Source organism: Condylostylus longicornis, unplaced genomic scaffold, assembly GCF_029603195.1.
Source record: "Condylostylus longicornis isolate FDR11 unplaced genomic scaffold, ASM2960319v2 ptg000012l, whole genome shotgun sequence".
Lineage (NCBI taxonomy): Eukaryota > Metazoa > Arthropoda > Insecta > Diptera > Dolichopodidae > Condylostylus > Condylostylus longicornis.
Genome location: NW_026577981.1, coordinates 224983 through 250003, shown reverse-complemented (window position 1 = coordinate 250003; position 25021 = coordinate 224983). Strand labels below are relative to the sequence as shown.

The window sequence follows — 25021 nt, the reverse complement described above, 5'->3', positions numbered from 1 at the left end:
GTAGTAAAGCAAAAAACACAAAAAAAATATTACTACTCTTTTTTTATTCTCTTTCGCTTTTCGCTTTTCATTTTTTGTTTTTGCTTTACAGTATGTATAATCAATTGAGTAATGTTTCTACCCAGTATTCTCTTTTGCTATTTTCATTTTTTTGTTTTTGTTATTTATTAGATTATATGTATACCTGTTCATGAACTGGAAAAATCTTGTAAAATATAATATAGATATTTATGTACTTAACTATTGTAACAATTTTTTTTTTGGAAATTTTCTTTAAATTTTTATAATAATATTCATCTGTAATATATTAAAAAAAAATAAAACACAAAATTTAAACAAAATAAAAAAAAAATTTTTAAAATAATCCAAAAAAATAAAAACACGACAACATCCAGGCAAGCATTGATCCAATAACCTTCTGGCTATGAGACTACCACGCTAACCACTAGGCTACGCAGTACCTTGAATTTCCCTTAATAATTCTATATTTTACTCATATTTTGTATAACTCATCAAAAACCATCATATTTTACATTATTTATATATATAGCTACTTCTCAGGTGGTAAAAAGTACGTGTACTTCTAGAAGGGCTAGAGACATGGGACAGAAGGCATTAGGTAGAGTTTTGCCTCTAGGGTCCCAGAAAAAGCAAGAACTCCACCCACCCTCCCCCTTCACCCATTCCCAAGATGCTTTGTAACCGTTTTTTACAAAATGGTACTACATCCTGTAGGGGTAATTTTTTACTTACTTTTGGTAGTATTAATATTGTATATGAATTCATTTTTGCAAGTGTGAGTTATAACAAAACGTGAACACTTTCTTAAGAAAATTGTAAAGTTTTAATTATCAATAAAAAAAAGTTCATCTGGCAAATCGCATTTTTCAGGGTTCGAAGCTGGGACTTTTTGCATAGAAATCGTATGCTATACGCATTACCCTATATACGTTAGTAGTGGTGGTAACTCATTTCACAAACACGCGTTTTATTCGCATGTATTAAAACTGCAAATACACACATGCATGCATTTTAATAGCGAATTTTATGCGTATATAGTAATTTATCTCTTAAAGTGCTTATTGTAAAAAGTATTTTAAGATTTTATGCGATATAACTCAAATCGAGGTTCTAAAATAAATTACTCAAAGGTATTAGATCTCAAAGGAACTAATTATTTGCTTAATTATGTATTTTTCGGTAATTATTTTTCAGAACTTTTCTTATTTTAGGTTTTATCTTATTATTTATTAGAAAAAAACATATCTATATGTATCTACATTACGGGTGTGTTTTTGAAGAAATAAAGTAAACTTAAAATATCTCAGCCACAGAATGGAACACAATTTCAAAACTACAGGCATAATACTTGCAAGGCTGGCAATGCAAGCACACACGACTAGTTTATTATACGAATACACAAAATATTTTTTTTAATGATATGAATCATCAGAATTGCAATTTTTAATTTTTGCTTTTACATACTAGAATAAATTCGTACATTATGCCTATGCACAGAAAATATTATTTCATACAGCTGTACACATTCAATCCTGCATATACATAAGTGAAATCGTCTCATATAATATACATAGAAGCAAGATACGCAAAAAATAAAAATATTCAAAAATATACATGCACACATAATTTATATTGTTTAATATGAATAAGATCAACATTCATGCGTACACATATAATTATCTCATAAAGCAAGATTTTAATTTTGCTGAGATTGCTCCCTATCAACACTCGCTCGTACACATATAATTATATCACAAAGCAAAATTTTTATTATGCTTAGTGATCGTCCTGGCTACACTCGTTCGTACACATTATATTTAAATTGTTTCATATATGCAAAATTTTATTTATGCTTAGTTGCATTCCACTCACCAAACAAACAAATACATTATTATAATGTATTACTTTTTCTGTATACTATTGCATTAGTAAACAACAAGAACAAAAAAAAAAAAAAAACAAAAATTAAGAACGAGAATAGAAAGAAATTAGAAAAAGAGAATGAGAGCAATATTCTTAAATAATGGAATGCATAGCTTGATATTGAGATTGTGTATAAGTATACCAATATTTTCTTTTTATTTAACAACAAAAAATTTTTAATGAATTTCAAAATTACATGATCGTTATGAATTTCTACTACTATGTTTTGCTTTCGTTTTTGAGAAAACTGTTATCAATAACAGAATTAAATATTAATTGGTAATGTCTACTACTTATATTGAATTGAAAAAATGTTGTTTAATAAAGAGCTTATTTTTTAAGTCACAAATTTTAGAACGAAACTTTGATTTTCCTTAAATTTTTGAATGCAAGTCGAAACTTTTTTTATACGCTGCTTCATTTCTCAGGCGATTTGTGAAATAAAAAGCCAAATTTTATTCGTAAATTTAAAATTACGAATAAAAATAAATTTTTACTTTTTTTCATATTCAAATAAGCTTTGAAAAAGTTCATTTGATATCATTTTCATAGAACCTTTTACAATAAGTTTCACTAACGCCAAAAAGTAAATTTTTTGGTTGTTAAAATCAAAAAATCAAGTTTAAATGATTGATATAAATCTCATAACTTCATAAAAAAACATACAGTTAAATAAATTACCTTGTTTTTGAATTTATAAAACAAAAAATTGAAAGTTTAGTTCCAGACTTTAATTCTATAATTAGTTCTGCATTCAGCGTAATAAGGTTACAAGCAAGTGCTTTATGATGCGCAATGTGTAATGCCTATTAAATTTTGTTCACAGTAATAAAATAGGTGAAACGGTTGAAGGGGGCGCACTTTTTAGGAACCGCTTAGGGCGACGAACACATCAGGAGATCATTCGTAGGTCCAATTTTTACGATCTCAGAGTCAACAACTTCAATTGGAGAGTAATAGGTAAAGAAATTTCTTTCTAAGCAATTACCTCTCAATCGTTATTGGAGCTATAACGATTCTGTTGAGAATGGTGTTGCACAAGTTTTTGCACATAATAATCTTTTTGTTTGCTACTTTTTTTTTTTTCTCTGTTTAGATTTGGAGCAATTCAGCAGGTCATCTGATAATAAGGACTGTTCAAATGAAATCATAGTTATATATAAAAAAAATTATGTTAAGCCAATGTTTGTTCATAACCAATCTGTCACTAAGCTAAGGCCTGATATAAACGAAAAGGATTTGCTTTATTTTTGCACCTCACTATATCGTCAGAAAACTTGCTGTGAATTACTTCAAATTATATCTAACACGGACTCTATGTCTCTATCTCTATTAAAGCCAATGCAAGTTCCAGTTGAAAGTTGCAATGTGAATTTGATAAAAATTTTAAAACAGTGCCTTTTGCTTATCGAAACCAATTAAATTAACCAATTAAATATAATATCTGATATAAATGATTTTAAATTGATCGTTTTTGATGAAATTTACGACAAAATAAATCTTTCTATGCTAAAGTATCCGAAATATATTATAGAAATGCACATCAAAAGAATTAACGAATTTGAAAATATATCAGATTTCAAAGAGCCCATTGCACGATTGTTTTTTAACTGTGACTATAAATCTGTTTATAAAAATATTATTTCAAAAGAAATTTTAAGATTTATTTGTTGTTCCACTTATCTATGTTGCACTTGTAAATTTAAAAACTAAAAAATTAAAATAAATATTAAAAAATATCTGAATAATTTGTGAATGTATGTAACGTAGTATCTTATGTAGGTTTTAGTATAATGTTTGGGTATGTTTAATAGGTACATATATAGGTATTTTTATAGGCATATATTGTATAAAAAAGAAAGAAGAAAAAAAATAGAACTGATTATTAAATAAGTTGATATTTTATGATAATTTTTGTATAATAATTATTTTTAAAATTTTTTATTGTGTAAAGCAATTAAGTATAATAATGAAATTTTAAATTTATAACTATAACTTTCATACGTTCGAATGTTTTTACCTAAGTTTTACGAAATGACAAATAAAATATAAAAAAAAAATTGTTATTAAAATAAAAATAACAAAATTTTTACCTAACTTAATTTAATTTTATTTCAGTTTAATGCTCTTATTGTAAAGATGTACTGCATGCAGAAATTTGTTTCACAATGAAATCGATTTTATGAGAAAAAATCTGATGTGGTCAGCCCATAACCAACCGCATTGTATATTGCCTAGTTAAATGAAAGTGTTACAGAATATTATAAAAATGTCTGTTAAATTCTTCTTTCCAATTTTTAGGACTTATAGTTAAGTTAAGACTTATTAGTAAGCTTATAGTTAACATACTAAGAAAAATGTAAATTTGGCTCTTAGTAGAGTTTCGCTTTGTGCTACCCGAATTCCCTGAAATGATCGCCAGTTAGCTTCGGTAACAACCAGAACTCAAATATCAAATTTCAAGAAATTCCATCAATTCGTTCCGTAGATATGGTAAAAAATGTAAAATCGGCCCGCAGATCAATTTTCGAGCCCTGATCTTTCCAAAAAATTTACATGTTCATTGTTTTATTACGAGGAATTCATATATTAAATTTCAATGAAATCGGTTGATTATTTCTCTTTATATACACAAAAATGTATATTTGGCCCGTAGTAAACGTATAGTTGCCGATGCCTCATTTCTTCCAAAAGTTAGGAGGTTTCGCGGTCGGTCTAGGGAAGCTTATATATAAAATTTCAAGTAAATCGGTTGAACATTTTCTTCAAAATGTTCAAAAATGTAAAACAAGCCCGCTAAAAAGTTCAGTTCCCGAAGCCTGATATATACCAAAAGTTGATCGATCCGTGCCATGGCGGAAATGAACTTACATATAAAATTTTATCAAAATCGGTTCAGCCGAACTTAAGATATACGCGTGCACACACAGACCGACAGGTTGCTAAAAATAGTTTGTTTACACTTCCCTACTATGGAGAAGTACGTTCCCACCGAAAACTCGATATGCAAAATTTGTTGCCATCACATAACCTACCTATTGTTTACACAATACGGTCGGTAAAAATAACTCTTCCTATAGATTTTAGCTCTCGCAGAAAATCATTTCATGATGGTATTGTGGCTGCTTAACCAATTTCTCCGGCGAATTCACATCAAGCAGATGATTGTATAAAATGATAATTCACTCAATTCTTTGTATAAATTAAATCTTGAAATGAAGCAAATGTTTTTTGATAATAACGCTTAAATAATTTCTTTAATGAAAGAAAAGGAAGTTCTTATAAATAAAGTTGCCAGTCTTGAATTAAAATTAAATAAGCTCGAACAAAATACCTGTAATCACTCTCGCAGAAAATCATTTCATGATGGTATTGTGGCTGCTCAATCAATTTCTCCGGCGAATTCACATCAAGCCGATGATTGTATAAAATGATAAATCACTTAATTCTTTGTATAAATTAAATCTTGAAATGAAGCAAATGTAAATAAGAAGAATAATATTAATTTACCGAGCAACAATACAAATATTATTTTTGTAAGGTTTTCTTGTCTAAATTTAAAACACAAAATTATGAAATTCAAATCATCGTCTGGTTGGTGAATTTGTTCGTAAAAACATCTTCGTAAATGATTCTTTGTCACCATACTATAGATCTCGGCTGAAAAAAGCGAGATAATTTAAGATTCAACATATTTGTAAATTTTTATGGGTCAGAAATTCATCTATTTATTTGCGGAAATTCGAAGGTGGCATTAAAGTACTTATAGATTAATTGCTTTCAGGATTTTAATAAAATTCAAGTTTGATTCTATTTTATTTGGTATTAATTTCATTTACTTTTGATTTTTTTGTTTTACTTTAACTTATTCTCAAAGCTTTTAATTTCCTCTTTCTAATTTGCTTATTATAATATTAGATAAAAATTATAGAGTAGATTACATGTTTCGAAACTTTAATTATGTCCTCTAAATTTTCACTGTTACATCAATAATATAACTAAGGAATATAAGGAATCTAAAGGAAAATTGTTTTTCATTGTTAACATATGTACGTGAATTCGCTGAATGATTTTCCTAATTTAATATTTGTGAGTGAAATCTGGATATGAACTGGTTTTTTTGAAAGTGGTATAAGTCCATTTCTTTACATATTCAGATATTTATGGGCTTGCGTTTGAATCAATTTAAATATTCTGGCCATAATAACATAATTTGTTAGTTTTATGTCTACATAGAACTCTGTTGAAATTTTGATTGTAAATAGTGGAGAGAAGTTGTCTAAAGGTCACTAAAATTACCATTAACTTAGCCTTTTTAACAAGTGGACTTATACCACTTTCAAAAAAACCAGTTCATATTTGATGACGAACAATATAGTTATATTACACCGGGCTAACGGTTTCCTCAGCTTGTAACTCTTAACTGATTTTAAGTGTACGTTGCTTAACACGTTCGCGGACGCTAAAAATTTCAGGTAGCTGAAATTATGAATTTTGAAATTCATAAATTACAAAAACATAAGTTTGTATAACATTAAATGAACAAAAATTGGCTTTAAAATTTGAATGTTATACCATTCTCGTCATTATGCGTTACTATGAAAATGAATGCTATAGCATTCGCGTCCGCGAACGTGTAAAATTTAATTTCTTTAGTTGCGAAATTATTAGAATTAGTTGTATTATAAATGGTTTTGAATACACAATTATTTGGGTTTATAGACTTCATAGAGCTAGTATTCGTGAATTTATTGGTGAGCTTAATAATTTTTTTTCTGAAGTGAATTTTAAAAATTTAATTCTGGTAGGTGATTTTAATATTAATTTACTTTCTTCTAATAGTGATGTTGATGAATATTTATTATTACTATCTTCTCTTGGTTTTTCTTCACTTATTTCTGAGATTACTCGTCCGTCGTCTGATTCATGCATCGACCATATTTTTCTAAGGTTGCATAGGAATAATAATGAATCTTTTTCCCTGAAGTTTTGGACTTGGTACTACTGATCACTGCATGTTATCTTTAAGTTCTGGCTTTAGCTGTTCCTCTGGCCGTATGGAAAATATTTATTATAATAATCTTTTTAATATTGATTTTAATAAGTTAAGATTTTAATAAGCAGCTGATGAACCTTCTGTTTGTTATTCGAAATTCTGCGATATTCTTAGATACCATATTAATAATTGCATGATGGACTCTATTTCACATCCAAGAGTTAAAAAATTAAAGCTTTGGATGACTTCTAGACTTGTTGTTATGTTTAATAACAGGAATCGTCTTAGATTAAAGGTTAAAATGTACGCTAACAATTTACGCTTGGTTGCATTTTACCATAAATTGTAAAAAGATATTAGAAATAAAATTAAAGTCGTAATTGAAAATTATTATCTTAAGGAATTCTATGTAAATAAAGGTAATTCTAAAGCTGAATGGCGTGTTATTAAGTTTATACTAAATAAGGACCTCAAGTATCCCGACATATATTTAGAAATTAATTCTGCAATTGTAACCAATCCCACTGTGGTTACCAAGCATTTTAATTACTTTTTTGCAAATGTTGTACAGGATAACTTATCTAGGAGTAACCGTATCAGTAGCAGGACTTCATCTAATTTTATTGAAACTTTTTGCATTGATATTTTTTTCCTCGAACAGTTCACCGCTTCTAAAATTCATAAAATTATAATGGGTCTTAAAAACTCTGCTTCGTGTACTTCTGATTCTTTTTCTAACAATTTATTAAAAGAAGTTTCATTTTCTTGTTTCATTTTTTTGTTTTATATATGTCAAAAGATCAAAGTTGACAACATCTAAGGGTGTTTTTTCGGATGGGCTTAAAATTGCTGAAATAATTCTGTTATTTAAAATGGGTAGTCCCTTAGATCTTAATAAATATCGTCCTATTTCGCTTCTCTCACCCATGTCAACATATTTAGACTTACTTTAGATTTACATATTTAGACTTTTATAGAAAATAAAAAACAATACAAAATATTACAGATATTCTACAATTACAATATATGTAAGTTAAGAAATTATAGTTCAATTTCTTGTAAAAAAATATTTTTCTGGACTAATGTCCGTTTTATTGAGTTAATGTATTTAATTATAATAACAAAACTTAACTGAACTTAATTACTATTTTTCAACATATTTATAGCAAATAATTGATTATTAAGCAAAATATTACAATTATAAAGTTAAGGCTAAATTATAAAGTTATTAAGAATATTGTTTAGCAACTTACCTTGTGAAAACTTTATTTTTATAATTCCCACAATAAATGCCTAACAAGAATTTTTAACTTTATAATTTAGCCTTAACTTTATAATTGTAATATTTTGCTTAATAATCAATTATTTGCTATAAATATGTTCAAAAATAGTAATTAAGTTCAGTTAAGTTTTGTTATTATAATTAAATACATTAACTCAATAAAACGGACATCAGTCCAGAAAAATATTTTTTTAAAAGAAATTGAACTATAATTTCTTAACTGGCGCCCGAGTAGCAGGGACCTGGAACTACAGAACGTTATCACCGTGGGAACATAACGAGTTAGTTGCAGATCACATAAAGAAAGTGATACCAAACGTACCGCAGTAGGCCTACCACAATTATCAATGCTCTAGGCTAAAAAGGATCACTACGACGTATCCAACGAAAACCAATGCGAAGCATTCTACTCTTAACGTCAGTACAACTAAACCTTAGAATAAAAATTCTTCATTAAATTTTTACGAGTGACAAATATTTTTCGAGCTAAAAAGTAGCGAAACATTATTTACAAAAAATAAAAAAATAATAATAATAAATATGGAGAAAAAAATCGAAGAAATACAAAATGCAATGAGAGAGATGACCGGGGCTCTCAACGCCCAACTCAACATGATCAAAGCATTGTAAATTAAAATAGAATCTTTAGTAAATACAAGAAAATCAACGCAACAACCCTCCTCGTCAGGACCAGTAGTCCCAAAGACAGAGCAGGACCTAAAAGACATTTGTAAATTGCCAGATGTGGCAAAGGAGCTGCAAGTGTTCGATGGAAATCCGATGCAGTAAGTATCATGGGTTCATAGCGTCGAAAGCATACTGGCAGATTACGCAATCGTAAAACACAAACCGATATATAGAGCGATACTACAGAACATTCGGTAGAAAATCTGAGGCAATGCGAATAGTGCTTTAATATCGCTCAATATTTTTGACAACAGCTTGGATGAAATAAAGGTATGTTTGTCCTTTCACTATGCTGATAAACGAGACGTCAGAACACTGGTACACCAACTATCTAATCTAACTCAGAAGAACCTCACAATTGACGAATTCTACGCCAACGTCAATCATCAGCTATCGCTGATAATCAATAAAATAAGAACCGAAAATTACACTATCGACACATTACAAGCGCTAAGCGAAACATATCGGAACACTGCCCTAGATGTGTTCATAAGACGGCTAAACGGAGATCTATTAAGAATGCTCATCATTCAGCGACCTCAATCCTTACCAGAAGCGTATTCTTCTTGCCTCGAAATTCAGAATGCCAGCGTACGTAGTATACCCATACACAGTAAGGGCTCAAGCAATAGACTGGTACCTCCAATCAATGCTCTTTCAAAGAAAAAACCATCATTCAACCAACCACAGCCAATAAGCCCTTATTACCAACAGCCATACAATGGCAATAGATACGCATTCAGGGGAACGAACGAAGAGGCACCAGCCAGACCAAGCCAACCGAAACCGCCTGTCCCGATGGAAGTGGATCACTCGATACAAACAAAACAGGTGAACTATTCAAACCGGCCCAGTCAAAATTTCAAACGATCAAACGACACAAGTTACATGAATCGTAAGCAGCCGAGATTTTATAACTTAGAAACTTCTGCAGATGCAGCTCAGTATGAAGAACAAGTAAGAGCCAATTACGAGCACGAATTAGAGGAATCGGCAATAGCAATCACATTCAACGAAGAGGAACTCAGAGCATTCAAAGGATTGAAACAGGCCTTATCATCAACAGAGTTATTAGCATTCCCCAATTTTGAACAACCTTTTACCCTTACGACCGACAGAAGAAGGAAAAACAAGACGCAACCAACGAGCGAGAACTATTAGCAATAGTCTGGGCTCTGGACAAGTTCAGGTGTTACCTCTATGGAGCAAAAAGGGTAAAGATTTTAACTGACCACCAACCTTTAACGTTTAGCCTAGGCAATAGGAACAACAACGCCAAGCTTAAGAGATGGAAATCACGAATAGAGGAATACAACTACGAGTTAATATACAAACCAAGGGTTACTAACAAGATTGCCGATGCACTTTCAAGGCTAAAACAAGAACACAGAAACTAGAGTAACAGTGCACAGCGCAGAAGAGGACAGCAGCGACTTAATACCACATTGCGAAGCTCCCCTTAACGTCTCCAAAAATCTGATCATCGTTCCACAAGGACCAATACCTTCTGCCTACGAAAATCCTCATCCAAATTACCACCGCCATTATATTGGTCTTCAGGTTATCACCAATATAAATCTATTAGAAGCATTAAAGAGAACACCATCACCATCAATTGTCAATGGCATTAAAATACCTGAAAATCGAATCCAAGGATATAAAATTCGTATACCACAACGAATCGTGCAGGATATCACCAATGAGAAGAATAAGTAGCAAATCATCAGCCACGAACATAAGCGAGCACACAGGAACAGGAAGGCAGTTAGCATAACATTCAATGCCATATTCTCCTTAATTATCATTGCCATTTTACTAGCAGCAACTATCTGCAAACACCAAAACCGGAAAAAATTTATCATCTCTTTAAAAACGTCAGAACTAGGAGAACTGGAATCAAAACTGCAACCAGTAAAATTGAGCTTCTGATCCACGTGGACGCAGATCTTAAAGGAGGGAAGAGTTAAGACACTATGATACACGCGTATAACATCAGACGCTGAGCCCAGCATAATTTTCATGAGAATATTGTTTAGCAATTTACCTCTGAAAACTTTATTTTTATAATTCCCACAATCAATGCCTAACAAGAATTTTTAACTTTATAATTTAGCCTTAACTTTATAATTGTAATATTTTGCGTAACAATCAATTATTTGCTATAAATATGTTCAAAAATAGTAATTAAGTTCAGTTAAGTTTTGTTATTATAATTAAATACACTCAATAAAACGGACATTAGTCCAGAAAAATATTTTTTTACAAGAAATTGAACTATAATTTCTTAACTTGTATTATTAATAATTAAGTTAGTTCATTATTATACAGCTCACGCTTTTACTTAAAATGAGTAAGTTAATCAATTTGAGCCTCATAAAGAGAAAGAAAAATAAGATCCTTCCAAGGAAGTCGACGAAGCGCAAATCGCAAAAAACTCTTCTGAACCGACTCAATCCTATTAATATGAATATTGTAAAACGGCGATCAAGTTTGTGAGGCATATCTAAGATGGGGACGAACCAGAGACCAATATCGGGACCTCCAAATATAGGGGTCATCAAACTCCATTTGATTTTATTTATTTAGATTTTATTTATTTACACCAAACAAGCTTACATGATTTATATTAATTTACAAAAAAATTTATTACATACAAAATACAAAAAAATTGCTTATACTTAATACAGGAAACAAGAAAAAAAACTGTGATGTAGTCAGCACATAACCGACCGCATTCTGTATTGTCTAGTTAAATGAAAGTGTTACAGAATATTATAAAAATGTCTGTTAAATACTTCTTTCCAATTTTTAGGACATTAGTAAGCTTATAGTTAACATACCTAGAAAAATGTAAATTTGGCTCTTAGTAGAGTTTCGCTTTGTGCTACCCGAATTCCCTGAAATGATCGCCAGTTAGCTTCGGTAACAACCAGAACTCAAATATCAAATTTCAAGAAATTCCATCAATTCCTTCCGAAGATATGGTGAAAAATGTTAAAATCGGCCCGCAAATCAGTTTTCGAGCCCTGATCTTTCCAAAAAATTTATATGTTCATTGCTTTAATATGAGGAATTCACATATTAAATTTCAATGAAATAGGTTGATTATTTCTCTTTATATACACAAAAATGTATATTTGGCCCGTAGTAAACGTCTAGTTGCCGATGCCTGATCTTTCCAAAAAATCAACATGTTCATTTTTTTAATACGAGTAATTCAAATATTAAATTTCAATAAAATCGGTTGATTATTTCTCTTTATATACACAAAAACGTATATTTGGCCCGTAGTAAACGTCCAGTTGCTGATGCCTGATTTGTTCCAAAAGCTAGGTATTTTCACGGACGGTCGAGCAAAGCTCATATATGAAATTTCAAGTAAATCGGTTGAATATTTTCTTCAAAATAGTGAAAAATGTAAAATCGGCCCGCAAATCAGTTTTCGAGCCCTGATCTTTCCAAAAAATTTATATGTTCATTGCTTTAATATGAGGAATTCATATATTAAATTTCAATAACATCGGTTGATTATTATTCTCTTTATATACACAAAAATGTATATTTGGCCCGTAGTAAACGTCTAGTTGCCGATGCCTGATTTCTTCCAAAACATAGGAATTTTTGCGGACGGTTGAGCTGAGCTTATATATAAAATTTCAAGTAAATCGGTGGAATATTTTCTTCAAAATTTTCAAAAATGCAAAACAGGCCCACTAAAAAGTGCAGTTCCTGAGGCCTGATATATACCAAAAGTTTATCAATCCGTGCCATGGTGGAAATAAACTTACATATAAAATTTCATCAAAATCTGTTCAGCCGAACTTGAGATACACGCGTGCACACACAGACCGACAGACCGACAGGTTGCTAAAAATAGTTTATTTACACTTCCCTACTACGGAGAAGTGCGTTCCCACCGAAAACTCGATATGCAAAATTTGTTGCCATCACATAACCTACCTATTGTTTACAGAATACGGTCGGTAAAAAGTATTACTAATATTTAACCTACAAACAATAAATACATAACTGCTGGTGCAGCGAAATTAGAAATTTTAAGTATAACGAAAAAAAGTGAATCAAAAGAAAAAACATAAATTATACAGAGTACAATATGGTGTAATATGATATTACAAAAAATTTATTAAAAAAAGTAGAAAATGTTTCTACTTATGACAATAAAAGAAACTATAGTTAGGTCAATGAAATACTTTAAAATTGTGGTAGCTTATGTTTAGTATAAAGTGTTAAGAATTTTTTTTTGAAAGTGTTCTTGGAATATGTAGGTGAAAAAAGATAGCTAAAACGATTGAATACAGTACAACATCTATTAATGGGCTCATTTTTACCATATTCAGTTCTATGTGTCTGTTTTTGTAGAAATTTAGTGTGTCTAGTGGGCTAATCATATTTAGGGACTGCAGCCTAACTTTGTAGGAAGGGATATTGTGAAAGTCATGTGGATCATAGATTTCTTAAAGCAAAAAGGAGAAATTGTTTTTGGACGGATTCAATTCTATCATATGTGTTAGAAAAGCGGGATCGCAAATAATACTGCCGTATTCTAAAATAGAGCGAACAATAAAGTGATTTTGTAACACAGACATTGTCAAATTCTCTGGCTCTACGCTTTATGAATCCCAGCATTTTGTTTGCTTTGGAAATCATATAATCATAATGTGCATTAAAATTTAATTTGCTATCTAGAATGATACCTATGTCAGTTATGTGGTCGACGCGTTTTAAGGTTGAGTTTTGAAGAGAATAATTTTGGCTTGTAAGTAGTTAGTATTGGATATATCATTTATAACGTCGTACATTTTTAGATCATCAGCGTAGGTTAGATGAGAAATACCCGATAGACAATGAGAGAGGTCAGAAATAAAGACATTGAAAAGAATAGGGCCTAGATGACTTCCTTGAGGAACACCGGAATGAACGCGAATAGGTTTAGATTTAATCCTCTGGAATTTAACGAATTGGGTTCTCTTCGAGAAATAAGATTTGAGCCATCCTAGTAGAGCGTATTTAAAACCAAAATTAACTAGTTTACGCTCCAAGGTATTGTGATCGATGCGGTCAAAAGCTTTACTGAAATCCGCATATATCGTATCAACTTGAAAACCTTTTTCCATTAATGAAAGAACGTCAGATGTGAAAACTGTAAGATTTGAGGTTGTCGAGTGACCAGTTCTAAAACCATGTTGCTCGTTATTTAATAATGGATTGATGACCGGCGCAAGTATATTAGTAACTAAATTTTCAAATAGTTTTGGGATAGCAGACTGAATAGCAATACCTCCGTAGTTTTCTATCGCTGTTTTGTCACCTTTTTTGTGAATTGGTATCAGATACAAATTTTTCCAAGCTGATGGAAGAATACCGGTGGATTATAGATCTGTTAAATATTGAGGTATGAGGGTTTGTCAGGATGTAGCGACAATTGTAAAGAAATATTGGTGGTAGAAGGTCAGGACCAATTGATTAGCGTTGATAATTGAAAATTTGATTAGCGTTGATAATTGAAAATTTGATTAGCGTTTAATAAATCTTAGACTAAACCCCTAAGCCCCTAATTGAATCAACCCTAATAATAACTTGATCACTTAAAGTATAATTTGATATTATTGGTTGTCTCTGCCTGGAATGACACATTATCGCGAGCTTGCTAACGTTCATTTTCAAGTTGTTACTAGTGCATCATCGCAAAAGTTATCCAGATCACTCTGTAGAGAAACTTCGTAATTTCGAACGAATTCACTTGAAAATTTTCATATCATCAGCATAAATTAACACTTCATTGCAATTCAAAATAGACGCTACATCATTAACAGCGATGATGAAGAGCAATGAACCCAGGTCACTGTCCTAGGGAACTCCAGAACTAGTCAGAAGCGGGGACAACACCGCTGAATGAAAAAGGACCCTGTATTTCCTTCCATACAACCTCAATTTCAAAAGAATTACGTCGTGGTAAAACGTAAAAGGCTTTGCTAAAATCAAGGTAAATCACATCCGTTTGACACCCATGCTCCTTATTATTTAAAAAAACCGAAGCAGCTTCCACCAAATTAGTCACGTTGATTTCTTTTTCAGAAAACCTTGCTGGCAACTACTAATAAATGGAATGCCATCAATATTATTACACCCACTGTAAATGCCATCAGTATCATTAGTTCAAAAACTTTTGGATAGGCCGAAAGCTTAGCAATAGGACTATATTTTACCTTTCTTATGAATCAGCCTAATGAAGGCTTCCTTCCAAACGGAGGGAAATATTCGTGAGGAGAAAGACTTATTGAAAACAAAAAATAACGGAGCCGCTAAGGAAGAACAGCACCTACTCAAAATTATTTCAGGAATACCATCAGACCCGGGAAAAGGGCTAGAACCTAAGTTTTGTAAACATTTTTTAACTGTAGTCGAGTTTGTGGCAAAATTAGAATAAGCGGTTTTTTGAAAGTTATTTATGTGTCGAAAATCATCCAAATTCACTGTAAATGGAAGAGTACGATTCGAAAAAGTCGCAAAAGAGTTCAGAAATCACCTTAGAATTATTACTTGAAGAACCGTTCAACTTCAAAAAAGTTGGATAGCTATCACATTTCCTCTTGTGATTAATAGATTTCCAAAAATTTCTAGGATTATACACAATGTTGTCAGAAATTTTTAAAATATACATATCATAATGTTATTTAGCTGCTAACTTGAATGTATTATACGCAAGTTGAAAGCACTTTTCGCCAAAATTTGTTTTATTTCTATTACGCAACCTTCTTAGTTGCTTAGAATACCATGGGAGACCCGAATCGGAATCCCTTATATCGACTCAATAATAAACAGTTAATTTTAATTTTTACAGTATTAATTTTTACCGTTTTACTGTTCACAATTTTTTATTAAAATATTGCCACAAAACTTTAATTTATACAATTTTAAGGTTTTATTTTGTAAAACATTGTAAAGCAAACTCATTGTAAAAAAAAAACTTAAAATAGTACAAATTAAAGTTTTGTGACAGTAAAAAAATTGTGACCAATAAAACTGTAAAAATAAAAAAAATTAGAAAAAAATTAATTAAACAGTTACCAGAAAATTAAACAAGGCAGTGAGTTAAAATTTTTTTTTACCAGAAATCTAAAATTTGTGGAAAAATTTACCAAAAATCTCTTAAAAGAGAAAAGACAAAACTAAATCTTGAAACTGTGCTTTAAATAAGGAGACCGATTTAAGTGAGTGAATACGTACCATTAGTAGGGTGTCTGCAATTTTCAACGCTGACACTTAAACGGGAAGAATACGATTCATTCGGCCGAAGACACGGGACAACGATACAGGTTCTCTAAGACTCATAGGAAATCAATCTTTATTTTTCCTCTGGGCATAATCAAGGCTACCCAATCAAAAGATGATAAAGGCCTCTACATTACTGTAAGTAAACTTTGATTTTATTAAACAAAATCTAAAAATCAAATAATTAAGAAATTAAGGACAAATATATTTAAATATAATCAACTATCAAACCTATTGAACAATTTAAAAATAAAGACAAAACTTCAAATTTACAAGAAAATATATTTTTAACTATCAAACATATTAAATATGTAAATAAAAAAAAATCAAGATTTAAAACTACAAAATTACAAATTTTTTAATATCATAAGCTAAATTAATTGGTGTAGAAAAAAAAAATAGTTAGAATAAAAAATAACAAAATGGTACAAATCGATGAGCTAGCTGAAGCTGTCACGCGACTAACCGGCGCGATAAACGCTAGACCTATTTAAAAGTGTTCAGAGAAGATTAGACAAATTAAAAGAATCAGCGAAAAAATCGCCAGTACCGAGCAGCTCAGAGCCAGTACACAGCAGCTCCCAAAAACGAAGATGATCTAAACAAAATCAGCAAACTACCGGATTCGGTAAAGAAACTGCAAATATTCAGCGGCGATCCATCGCAATACATCTCATGGATCCACAACGTAGAAACCATCTTAGAAGACTACAAAATCGTCTAATCAAAACCAATATATCGAGCAATACTACACAGTATCCGGCAGAAAATTAGAGGAGACGCCGATGCTGCCCTAGTATCTTACAACGTTTTCAACGACGATTGGCCGACAATGAAAAAAATATTATCACTACACTATGCAGATAAGCGTGATTTTCGAACGCTGGAATACCAACTAAGCAACTTGACCCAAAGAGAGATGACGATGGACGAATTTTATGCTGCAATAAACCATCAGGTTTCACTTATAATGAACAAGATCAAAACTGAAGACTACAGCGCCGAAACCATAAGAGTGCTAATAGAAACGTATAGAAACAAAGCTTTAGACGTATTTATTAGAGGAAAATACAGTGGAAAAAAGAGAAAATCGTTCCGACTTTCACCCTCGAAAACAGCAGAGAATGTTTCATATAGAGCAACAAAATGAAACGGAATTCGAAGAATTTATATACGGAAATTACGAAGATTTAGACCAGATGGAATCAGAAGACGAGCTAAATTTTATGACGGAAGCCTCTCTAGCGTACCATACCTAGACTATACAACGAAACAAGGAAAACTACTAAAGTTCCTCATCGACACCGGAGCGAACAAAAAATTTTATAAAACCCATATTAGCACAAAAATCAAAACCAATTAAAAAGCCGTTTTTCATAAAATCAACTGGAGGAAGTATAAACATAAACGAAAAAATAAGTGGAAAATTTTTTGCAAGTATCGGAAACGACACCTTATTAGATTTTTAACTACTTCCGGGACTAGAGTCATTCGACGGAATAATTGGAGATGATACCCTCAAAGAATTAGAAACGGTAACATACAGGAAAAACAACATCTTGAAAATCGCATCTAATATAAAAATTCCGTTAAAAGATAAAAAGTCATTCCAGGTAAACAAAATTGACTTTCGAGATAGTTATTTTTTACGAAAATATAAAAAAAATTTAACAGCACTAATAGGAAAATTCGGAAATTTGTTCGGCCCACTGAACAATAAAGATACAGTGAATACAACAGTTGGAGCCGAAATAAAAACAAGCACTGAAGATCCGGTATATACTAAATCGTATCCATACCCAGCAAACATGCGTTCAGAAGTCGAAAACCAAATAAAGAAGCTTTTAGAAGATTACATCATTAGGAAGTCGGAGAGCGCTTAAAATTCACCAGTGTGGATTGTGGAGAAAAAAATGGACGCATCAGGAGTAAAAAAATATCGCATGGTGATCGATTTCAAGATTTTAAATGAAATAACAACATCAGATACATACCCAATACCGGACATCTCAAACACAATAGCCAGCCTAAGTGGCTCAAAATATTTCGCTACTTTAGACTTGACGTCCGGATTCCACCAAATCAGAATGAAAGAAGCCGACATCCCCAAAACAGCGTTTTCAACTATTAACGGAAAATGAATTCAACAGGTTACCGTTTGGACTTAAAAACGCACCGACCATCTTTCAAGGAATGATTGACGACGTGCTTAAAGGATACATAGGCAAAATTTGCTATGTGTACATCGACGACATCATCATATATGGAGGAAGAACACCAGAAGAACACTTAAAAAATGTCGCAAAATTAGAGGAAGCCAAGTTAAAAGTTAATCTGGACAAAACCGAATTTTTAAAGGAAGAAACTGAGTTTTTAGGATACGTTATTACCAGCAATGGCATTAAGCCAGATCCTAAAAAAATCATCGCAATCAAAAACATTAAAGCACCCGAAAATCTGAAAGATCTGAAAGGATTCTTAGGCCTCGCTTCATATTATAGACGATTTGTAAGAGATTTTGCGAAAGTGGCGAAGCCTTTAACAAATCTTACAAGAGGTGAACAGGGCCAGATAAAAGCAAACCAGTCAAAGAAGGTTAAAATCTTCATCGGAAATACTAGCATTTCCAGATTTTGAAAAACCATTCATACTCACTACAGATGTATCGAACCAGGCTATAGGAGCTGTCCTATCACAAGGCGAAATAGGTAAAGATCGTCCAATTGCCTATATTTCCAGATCATTGAACAAAACTGAGGAAAACTATGGCACAAATGAAAAATAGATGTTGGCAATAATATGGGCACTGGATAACAAATCACCAGCCGCCAACCTTTAGTCTGAGCAACAGGAGCAATAATGCCAAATTGAAAAGGTGGAAGGCAAGAATAGAAGAATTCAACTACGAGCTCATTTATAAGCCAGGCTGCAACTGGAAGCCAACGTTTTAACGACATCATCAACAGATACGGCTCACAGCGCACAAGAAGACGGTATGGATTTGATACCACACTGCGAAGTACCGTTGAACGTATTTAAAAATCAGCTTGTTATAAAAAAAGGAAAAGAATTTTGCGCAACTGAGGAACCGTTTAAGTTATACAAAAAACACTTTATAACCTTGCCAGAAATAAATATAGAAGCGTTAACGAGAATTCTAAAACAAACTAAATCCAACAGCAACTAACGGTATAAAAATTTCTGAAAAATATATTCAAATGCTTAACGAAATATATAAAGACCACTTCAAAAATTACTAAATTCGCATTACACAAAGATTAGTAGAAGATATATTACAAAACTTGTGAAGTATGCAACACCAACAAATACGACAGGCACCCTTACAAGCCAGACCTGCAAAAAACACCAATTCCACCATATCCTACGGAAATATTGAAGTGACAAACTTCAATTCATCATCATGCGTGGACAAATTCTCTAAATTTGCAAAATTTTTCCATATAGAGAACAGATCAGTCCTAGTTTTTTTTTTCCTTTCAAACTCCTATTGAGGACCATAGGGCTTCGATTAAACCTCTCCATCTCTCTCTATTTTGGGCGATAGATCTTATTTGCGCCCAAGTCTTGCCTGCAGCTGTTATTTCTTTTTCTATTGTTCTTCTCCATGTATTCTTAGGCCTGCCGATGTTTCTCCTACCCTGGGGATTCCATTCCACGTTTTATTGGTAAAACTGTGAGAGATAGAGGAAAGTGTGAGACGGGTTAATTTCGGATCTCATTGTAGCGCATCGAAAAAGCAAAAAAAAAATTATAATGTGAATTTTCGAGAAATTTCGAGTTTCTTAATATATTAAAAAAAAAAAATTTGATTTAGACAAGCTTTATTTCGAAACCTATAGCTCAAATAAAATTGATTGCAAGACCGAAAATAAAGAAAAATCAATCGCCTGAAAAGCAATCCCTCGATGGTTTCTCTATGTCGCATGATTCCGAAGCTATAGGCATTTATTTATATGCACAAAAATTATAAGCATTTGTGTATAGGAAAATTCCGGTACTGTTTTGTTCAAAAGGCTAAAGCTTAAAAATGAGTATATCTGTACCCACCCCACCCATACTATTTTTTGTTGAAAATTGATCAACAACTCATCCCGGAAATTTTCCATCTTATTCGAAACATCCTGCATAATAATATCTCATTAATTAAAACAGTATCCTATAATTACCGACCGCATTGTGTACAAAATAGGTACGAAACGCACTTCCCCATGGTAAGGAAGTGTAAATAAACTATTTTTAGCAACTTGCCGATTTGTCGGTCTGTCTGCTTGTGTGTGCGCGCGTGTATCTCAAGTTCGGCTGAATCGATTTTGACGAAATTTTATTTCTAAGTTTATTTCGACTATGGGTTTCATCAACTTTTGGGATATATCAGACCTCGAAAACTGCAGTGTTTAGCGGCCCTAATTTATATTTTTGATCATTATGAAGAAAATATCGTTTAGTTTAATTCTTTATTTGGTATATGTATATTAACCATTATTTATAAACATGTTTTTATAATTCTATATAATTTAATTCTAAAAATGGTTTACATATTGTATTAATTTTCTTTTAAAATTTTTGAAATTAGTCTCTATTTAATTTCATGAGGTAGATTATTAAATAAATTTGAACCTTTATACATTAACATATTTTTTGTTTTCTCTTTTTTAAAAAAGTTCAATCGAAAATTAAAAAGGTTTCTTAAGTTATAATTGTGGATATCACCTGAATACATCAATCTGTTGCATAAATATGTTGGATACAGCTTATATTTCATTTTGAAAACTATTATTAATATATTTACAATTACATTTTGATAGACTGTCAAGCAAATTAACGTACTCAGCATGTAGTTTATTGAGGTGTATTTTTCAACTTTCACGATAATTCTCATGGCCTTATTTTGCAATTTTTGTAGTCTATCGAATTGTTCTTGCGAAAACATGAAAATAACAGACGAACAATACTCAAAATGTGGTTTAATAATTACATTGTATATTTTTATTGCATTTAAAAGTGATAATTTTTTTCTTATTTTTGATAGGAAGTATATTTTTTTGGAAATTTTTTTACATATATAGTTGTTATGGCTCTTAAAACTTAATTTATCGTCTAATATTATGCCCAAATACTTAAACTCATTTACTATTTCAATTTTACTGCTATCAATCAAAATGTCGACATTATAATTACTGTTGAACAGCATAAACTTAGTTTTATTGATATTTAATTTAAGTTTATTCATTTTGGACCAGCAACATAGATTATTTAAATCGTCGTTAACAATATTAACACACTCCTCAACAGCATCACAACACACATATAACAAAGCATCATCTGCAAATAATACCAGTTTAGATCGCTGAACTACCTTTGCCATATCATTAACATATATCAAAAACAAGAGAACGCCAAGAACACTGCCTTGTGGTACACCAATAGAAGCACCCAAAGAATCAGAAGTTGAATTATTAACTTTTGTTTTTTGAGTTCTGTTGCTCAAATATGACTCAAACCATTTAAGTTCCATGTTTCGTATTCCATATTTTTTCAGTTTTTCTAGTAAGATGTTTCTATTAACAGTTTCAAACGCTCTTTGTAAATCTAAAAACACAACTAATATAACCTTATTATCGTGTATTTTCATCTTCCAATTTGTAATTACTAGATTTAACAATGATTCACAACTATGGTCTGCTCTGAACCCAGATTGATTCTCGTATATTATGTTAAACTTCTCCAAATATTCGACCAGTTGTGCATTTATAATTTTTTCAATTCTGTAGAAATAGTATTGATTGGGCGAAATTCTTCGCACTTTTTTGTATTTTTCACTTTTTCTACTGGAACCACTATTGTCTCTTTCCAGATGTCTGGAAAAATACCGGTTTCTATCGATTTATTAATTATTGTAAGTGAATTTCCTCCAATCAAATCAAAAGAATCAAGAAGTAGTTTCACACTTACAAAATTATTATCTTTTTTATTGTTCATGCTCTTTAGCAAAAGTTCAAGATCCTCTAAATTAATTTGTTTAAATTTAAATTCTGAAGTACAATAATCAATCATATTTGAATAAGGTAAATCTTGTATTTTTTTACTAATTTCATTAATATTATTTATAAAATATTCGTTGAATTTGGTAGCAAGTAGATTATTATCTTTAACAATTTCATCATCAAAATTAATATCAGAAATTTCACTTATTTTTTTATTTAAAACATAAGATTTTATATTGGTCCACATTGATTTCTGATCTTGCGAATTTTCAACTTTGTCACGAATAAATTTATTTTTTGCTTGATTAACTTTGTTTTTATATAAATTTCTGAAATTTTTATATTTTCTCCACTCTTGACTAGTATTAAGCCAAACCGCTAAATTGTATTGCTGATTTCTTTGTAATTTCAAATTTTCCAGATAGCTTGTATACCAGGTGCAAGTAGAAGATTTTATATTTTTGAAAACGCAAAACTCACTTACTATCTCACGGAGGTTGATACTAAAGTTATTAGCTTTTATATTACAATTTGTATAATAAGTTGTCATAATATTGCTCCTAGTAATTTTTGATCTAAATTTAGTTTTATCATATTTTAAAATTTTAATACCTTTAGTTACAGTATTGCTAATTTGACTATTTTTGCTTTGCAAAATTATTTCTAATGATATTTGTAATATCCAAAATATTTATATGAAAACAGATTTGAGAAAATATTCAGCAGATTTCATATATGTATGTATAAGCTTCATTCGACCGTACGCGCAACCTGCTAACTTTTGGAAGAAATCTGGCGTCAGCACCTGGACGTTTACTAAAGGCCAAATATGCATTTTTGCGTATAGAAGTAGAAATAATCAACCGAAAAAATGAATCTATACATTTTTTGGAAAAATCAGACTTGGAAATTGACCTAGGGGCCGATTTTACATTTTTTACCATATCTACGGAACGAATTGATGAAATTTCTTGAAATTTGTTATTTGAATTCTGGCTGTTACCGAAACTAACTGACGAGCATTTCTGTGAATTCGGCTGGCACAAAGCGAAACTCTACCAAGAGCCAAGTTTACACATTTCTAGGTACGTTAATTGTAACCTTACTAATGCCCCAAAAATTGGAAAGAAGTATTTAACAGACATTTTTATAATTTGTTATTCTTTAACACTTTCATTGAACTAGACAATACACATTGCGGTCGGTTATGTGCTGACTACATAAGATTTTATATTTTACATATTTATATAAAAAGAAAATAAATTATTGGGAGGCATGAATTTGACGGTTTGATAATAAATTATGAACATTTTGTATTAATTTAGTGAGGTTTTTGATTATCTTTGTTTGAGATTATCTTTGTTTCTTTTTTTTGTTATGAGATCCATAACTGTGAAACTGAAACCCTTTTCTACAAGGTATGAAGAAGAGAAAGCTGGGAAAAAAATGAATTTTAGGTTTATAGATGAGATATTTTATAGAATTTAATATTTTCAGTTCGTAGACCGTCATTTTCATTTGATAGACCCGATTTTTTTTAGTATCTTCGTAGACCTTAGCAGGTCTTTATGGACCTTTGGGGGTCTTTATAGACCGCTTTTGAATCCCTGGCATAGTGAAATAAATGAAAGTGCTGATGATCTCGTAAGAACAGGGAAGGGTCAGACATCGACTTAATAAACTGCATCTGACAAGTCGGGAGAATAGAGAGAGGGTGAGGTGCTGTTGTGCATTCTTAATTCTCTAAGTAACTTTGTTTCTTTATACTAAGAGTATGTTAAGAATTTATTTTGCAAAAATCAATCAATGTTGGCTTTGACATTTTGGTAAACAAGGATCGAATCAACTCCACTTCCAACAAAATGTGCCAAAATTCAAAAAATTTAGGTGACTTAAATTTTTAATTTTGTAGACGCTCTTAGATATTTCTCACAATAGCCACTATTATTAAACAGTTTGCAACAAAATATTACAACGTTTTTTTTGAACAATAATATTCATGCACAAAAAATAATTTAAAAAATTTATACTTACGAAAATAATTAAGTGTTTCTCTAATTTGATCTTTCGTTAAATCTAGTCCTTCAGCGGGAATTAATAGCGCAGGAGCAGGAATAAACCAATCTTGATTAGTATAACCTGCAAACTCTGTAAGAAAATCTGATCTGACTTTGTATTTCGGAATTCTCTCTTCTAATAGCGATATAATTTCGACTTCTGGTAATTCTTCAGAACAACAAATCTCTAGAAAAAATTTAAAAAAACCTTTTAGAAAAACGACACTTTTATAATATACATAACTGAGATTTATGTTTGTGTTATGAAATTTAAAGTGAGTATATCCAAAATTGTGGATTAAATATTTTGTGTTTATGGTTTTTTATCTTCGTATATGTGATTTCATTATAACAATAAGTGCAACTTTTATTAATTTAGCAAAGATGAGAGTATAATTTACGGTAATTTATAAAAAATTATTGATATAATATTGCTTCCAAACAAGTTCGGTTAGTGTCGAAAATACCGAAATAATCAACCGATTTCCTTGAAATTTAATATTTAAATTTGGAGAGTAAAAACAATGAACATATGACAAACTATAAAACGGCTCGGAAGCCGAACTAGGGGCCGAATTTACATTTTTTATCATATCTACGAAACGAATTGATAGGATTTCTTGAAATTTGATATTTGAGTTCTGGTTTTTACCGAAAGTGAGCTTTTTAGAGAATTTGGATCGCACAAAGCGAAACTCTACTAAGAACCAAAATTACAATTTTGTAGGTATGTTAACTAAAAGTTTACTAACGCCCT

The 25021-nt window shown here is 31.1% G+C and overlaps 2 protein-coding genes across 3 annotated transcripts in view; both read right to left on the bottom strand.

Annotated features, from left to right (window-relative positions):
* The window catches only part of LOC129619375 (trafficking kinesin-binding protein milt), an 86922-nt gene extending 62475 nt beyond the window's left edge, over positions 1-24447 (bottom strand). For both annotated transcript variants that reach the window (XM_055534623.1, XM_055534625.1), the window contains exon 1: positions 24242-24447. The gene's annotated coding sequence lies outside the window, so the exon portion shown is untranslated. The remainder of the gene's footprint in view (positions 1-24241) is intronic.
* Positions 18789-21855, bottom strand: LOC129619367 (uncharacterized). Its single transcript, XM_055534609.1, has 2 exons — positions 21355-21855; positions 18789-18929 (listed from the first exon to the last, which is right to left on the bottom strand). The coding sequence occupies exons 1-2, from the start codon at positions 21853-21855 to the stop codon at positions 18789-18791; spliced, it is 642 nt and encodes a 213-aa protein (XP_055390584.1).
* Positions 24448-25021: the final 574 nt, after the last annotated feature.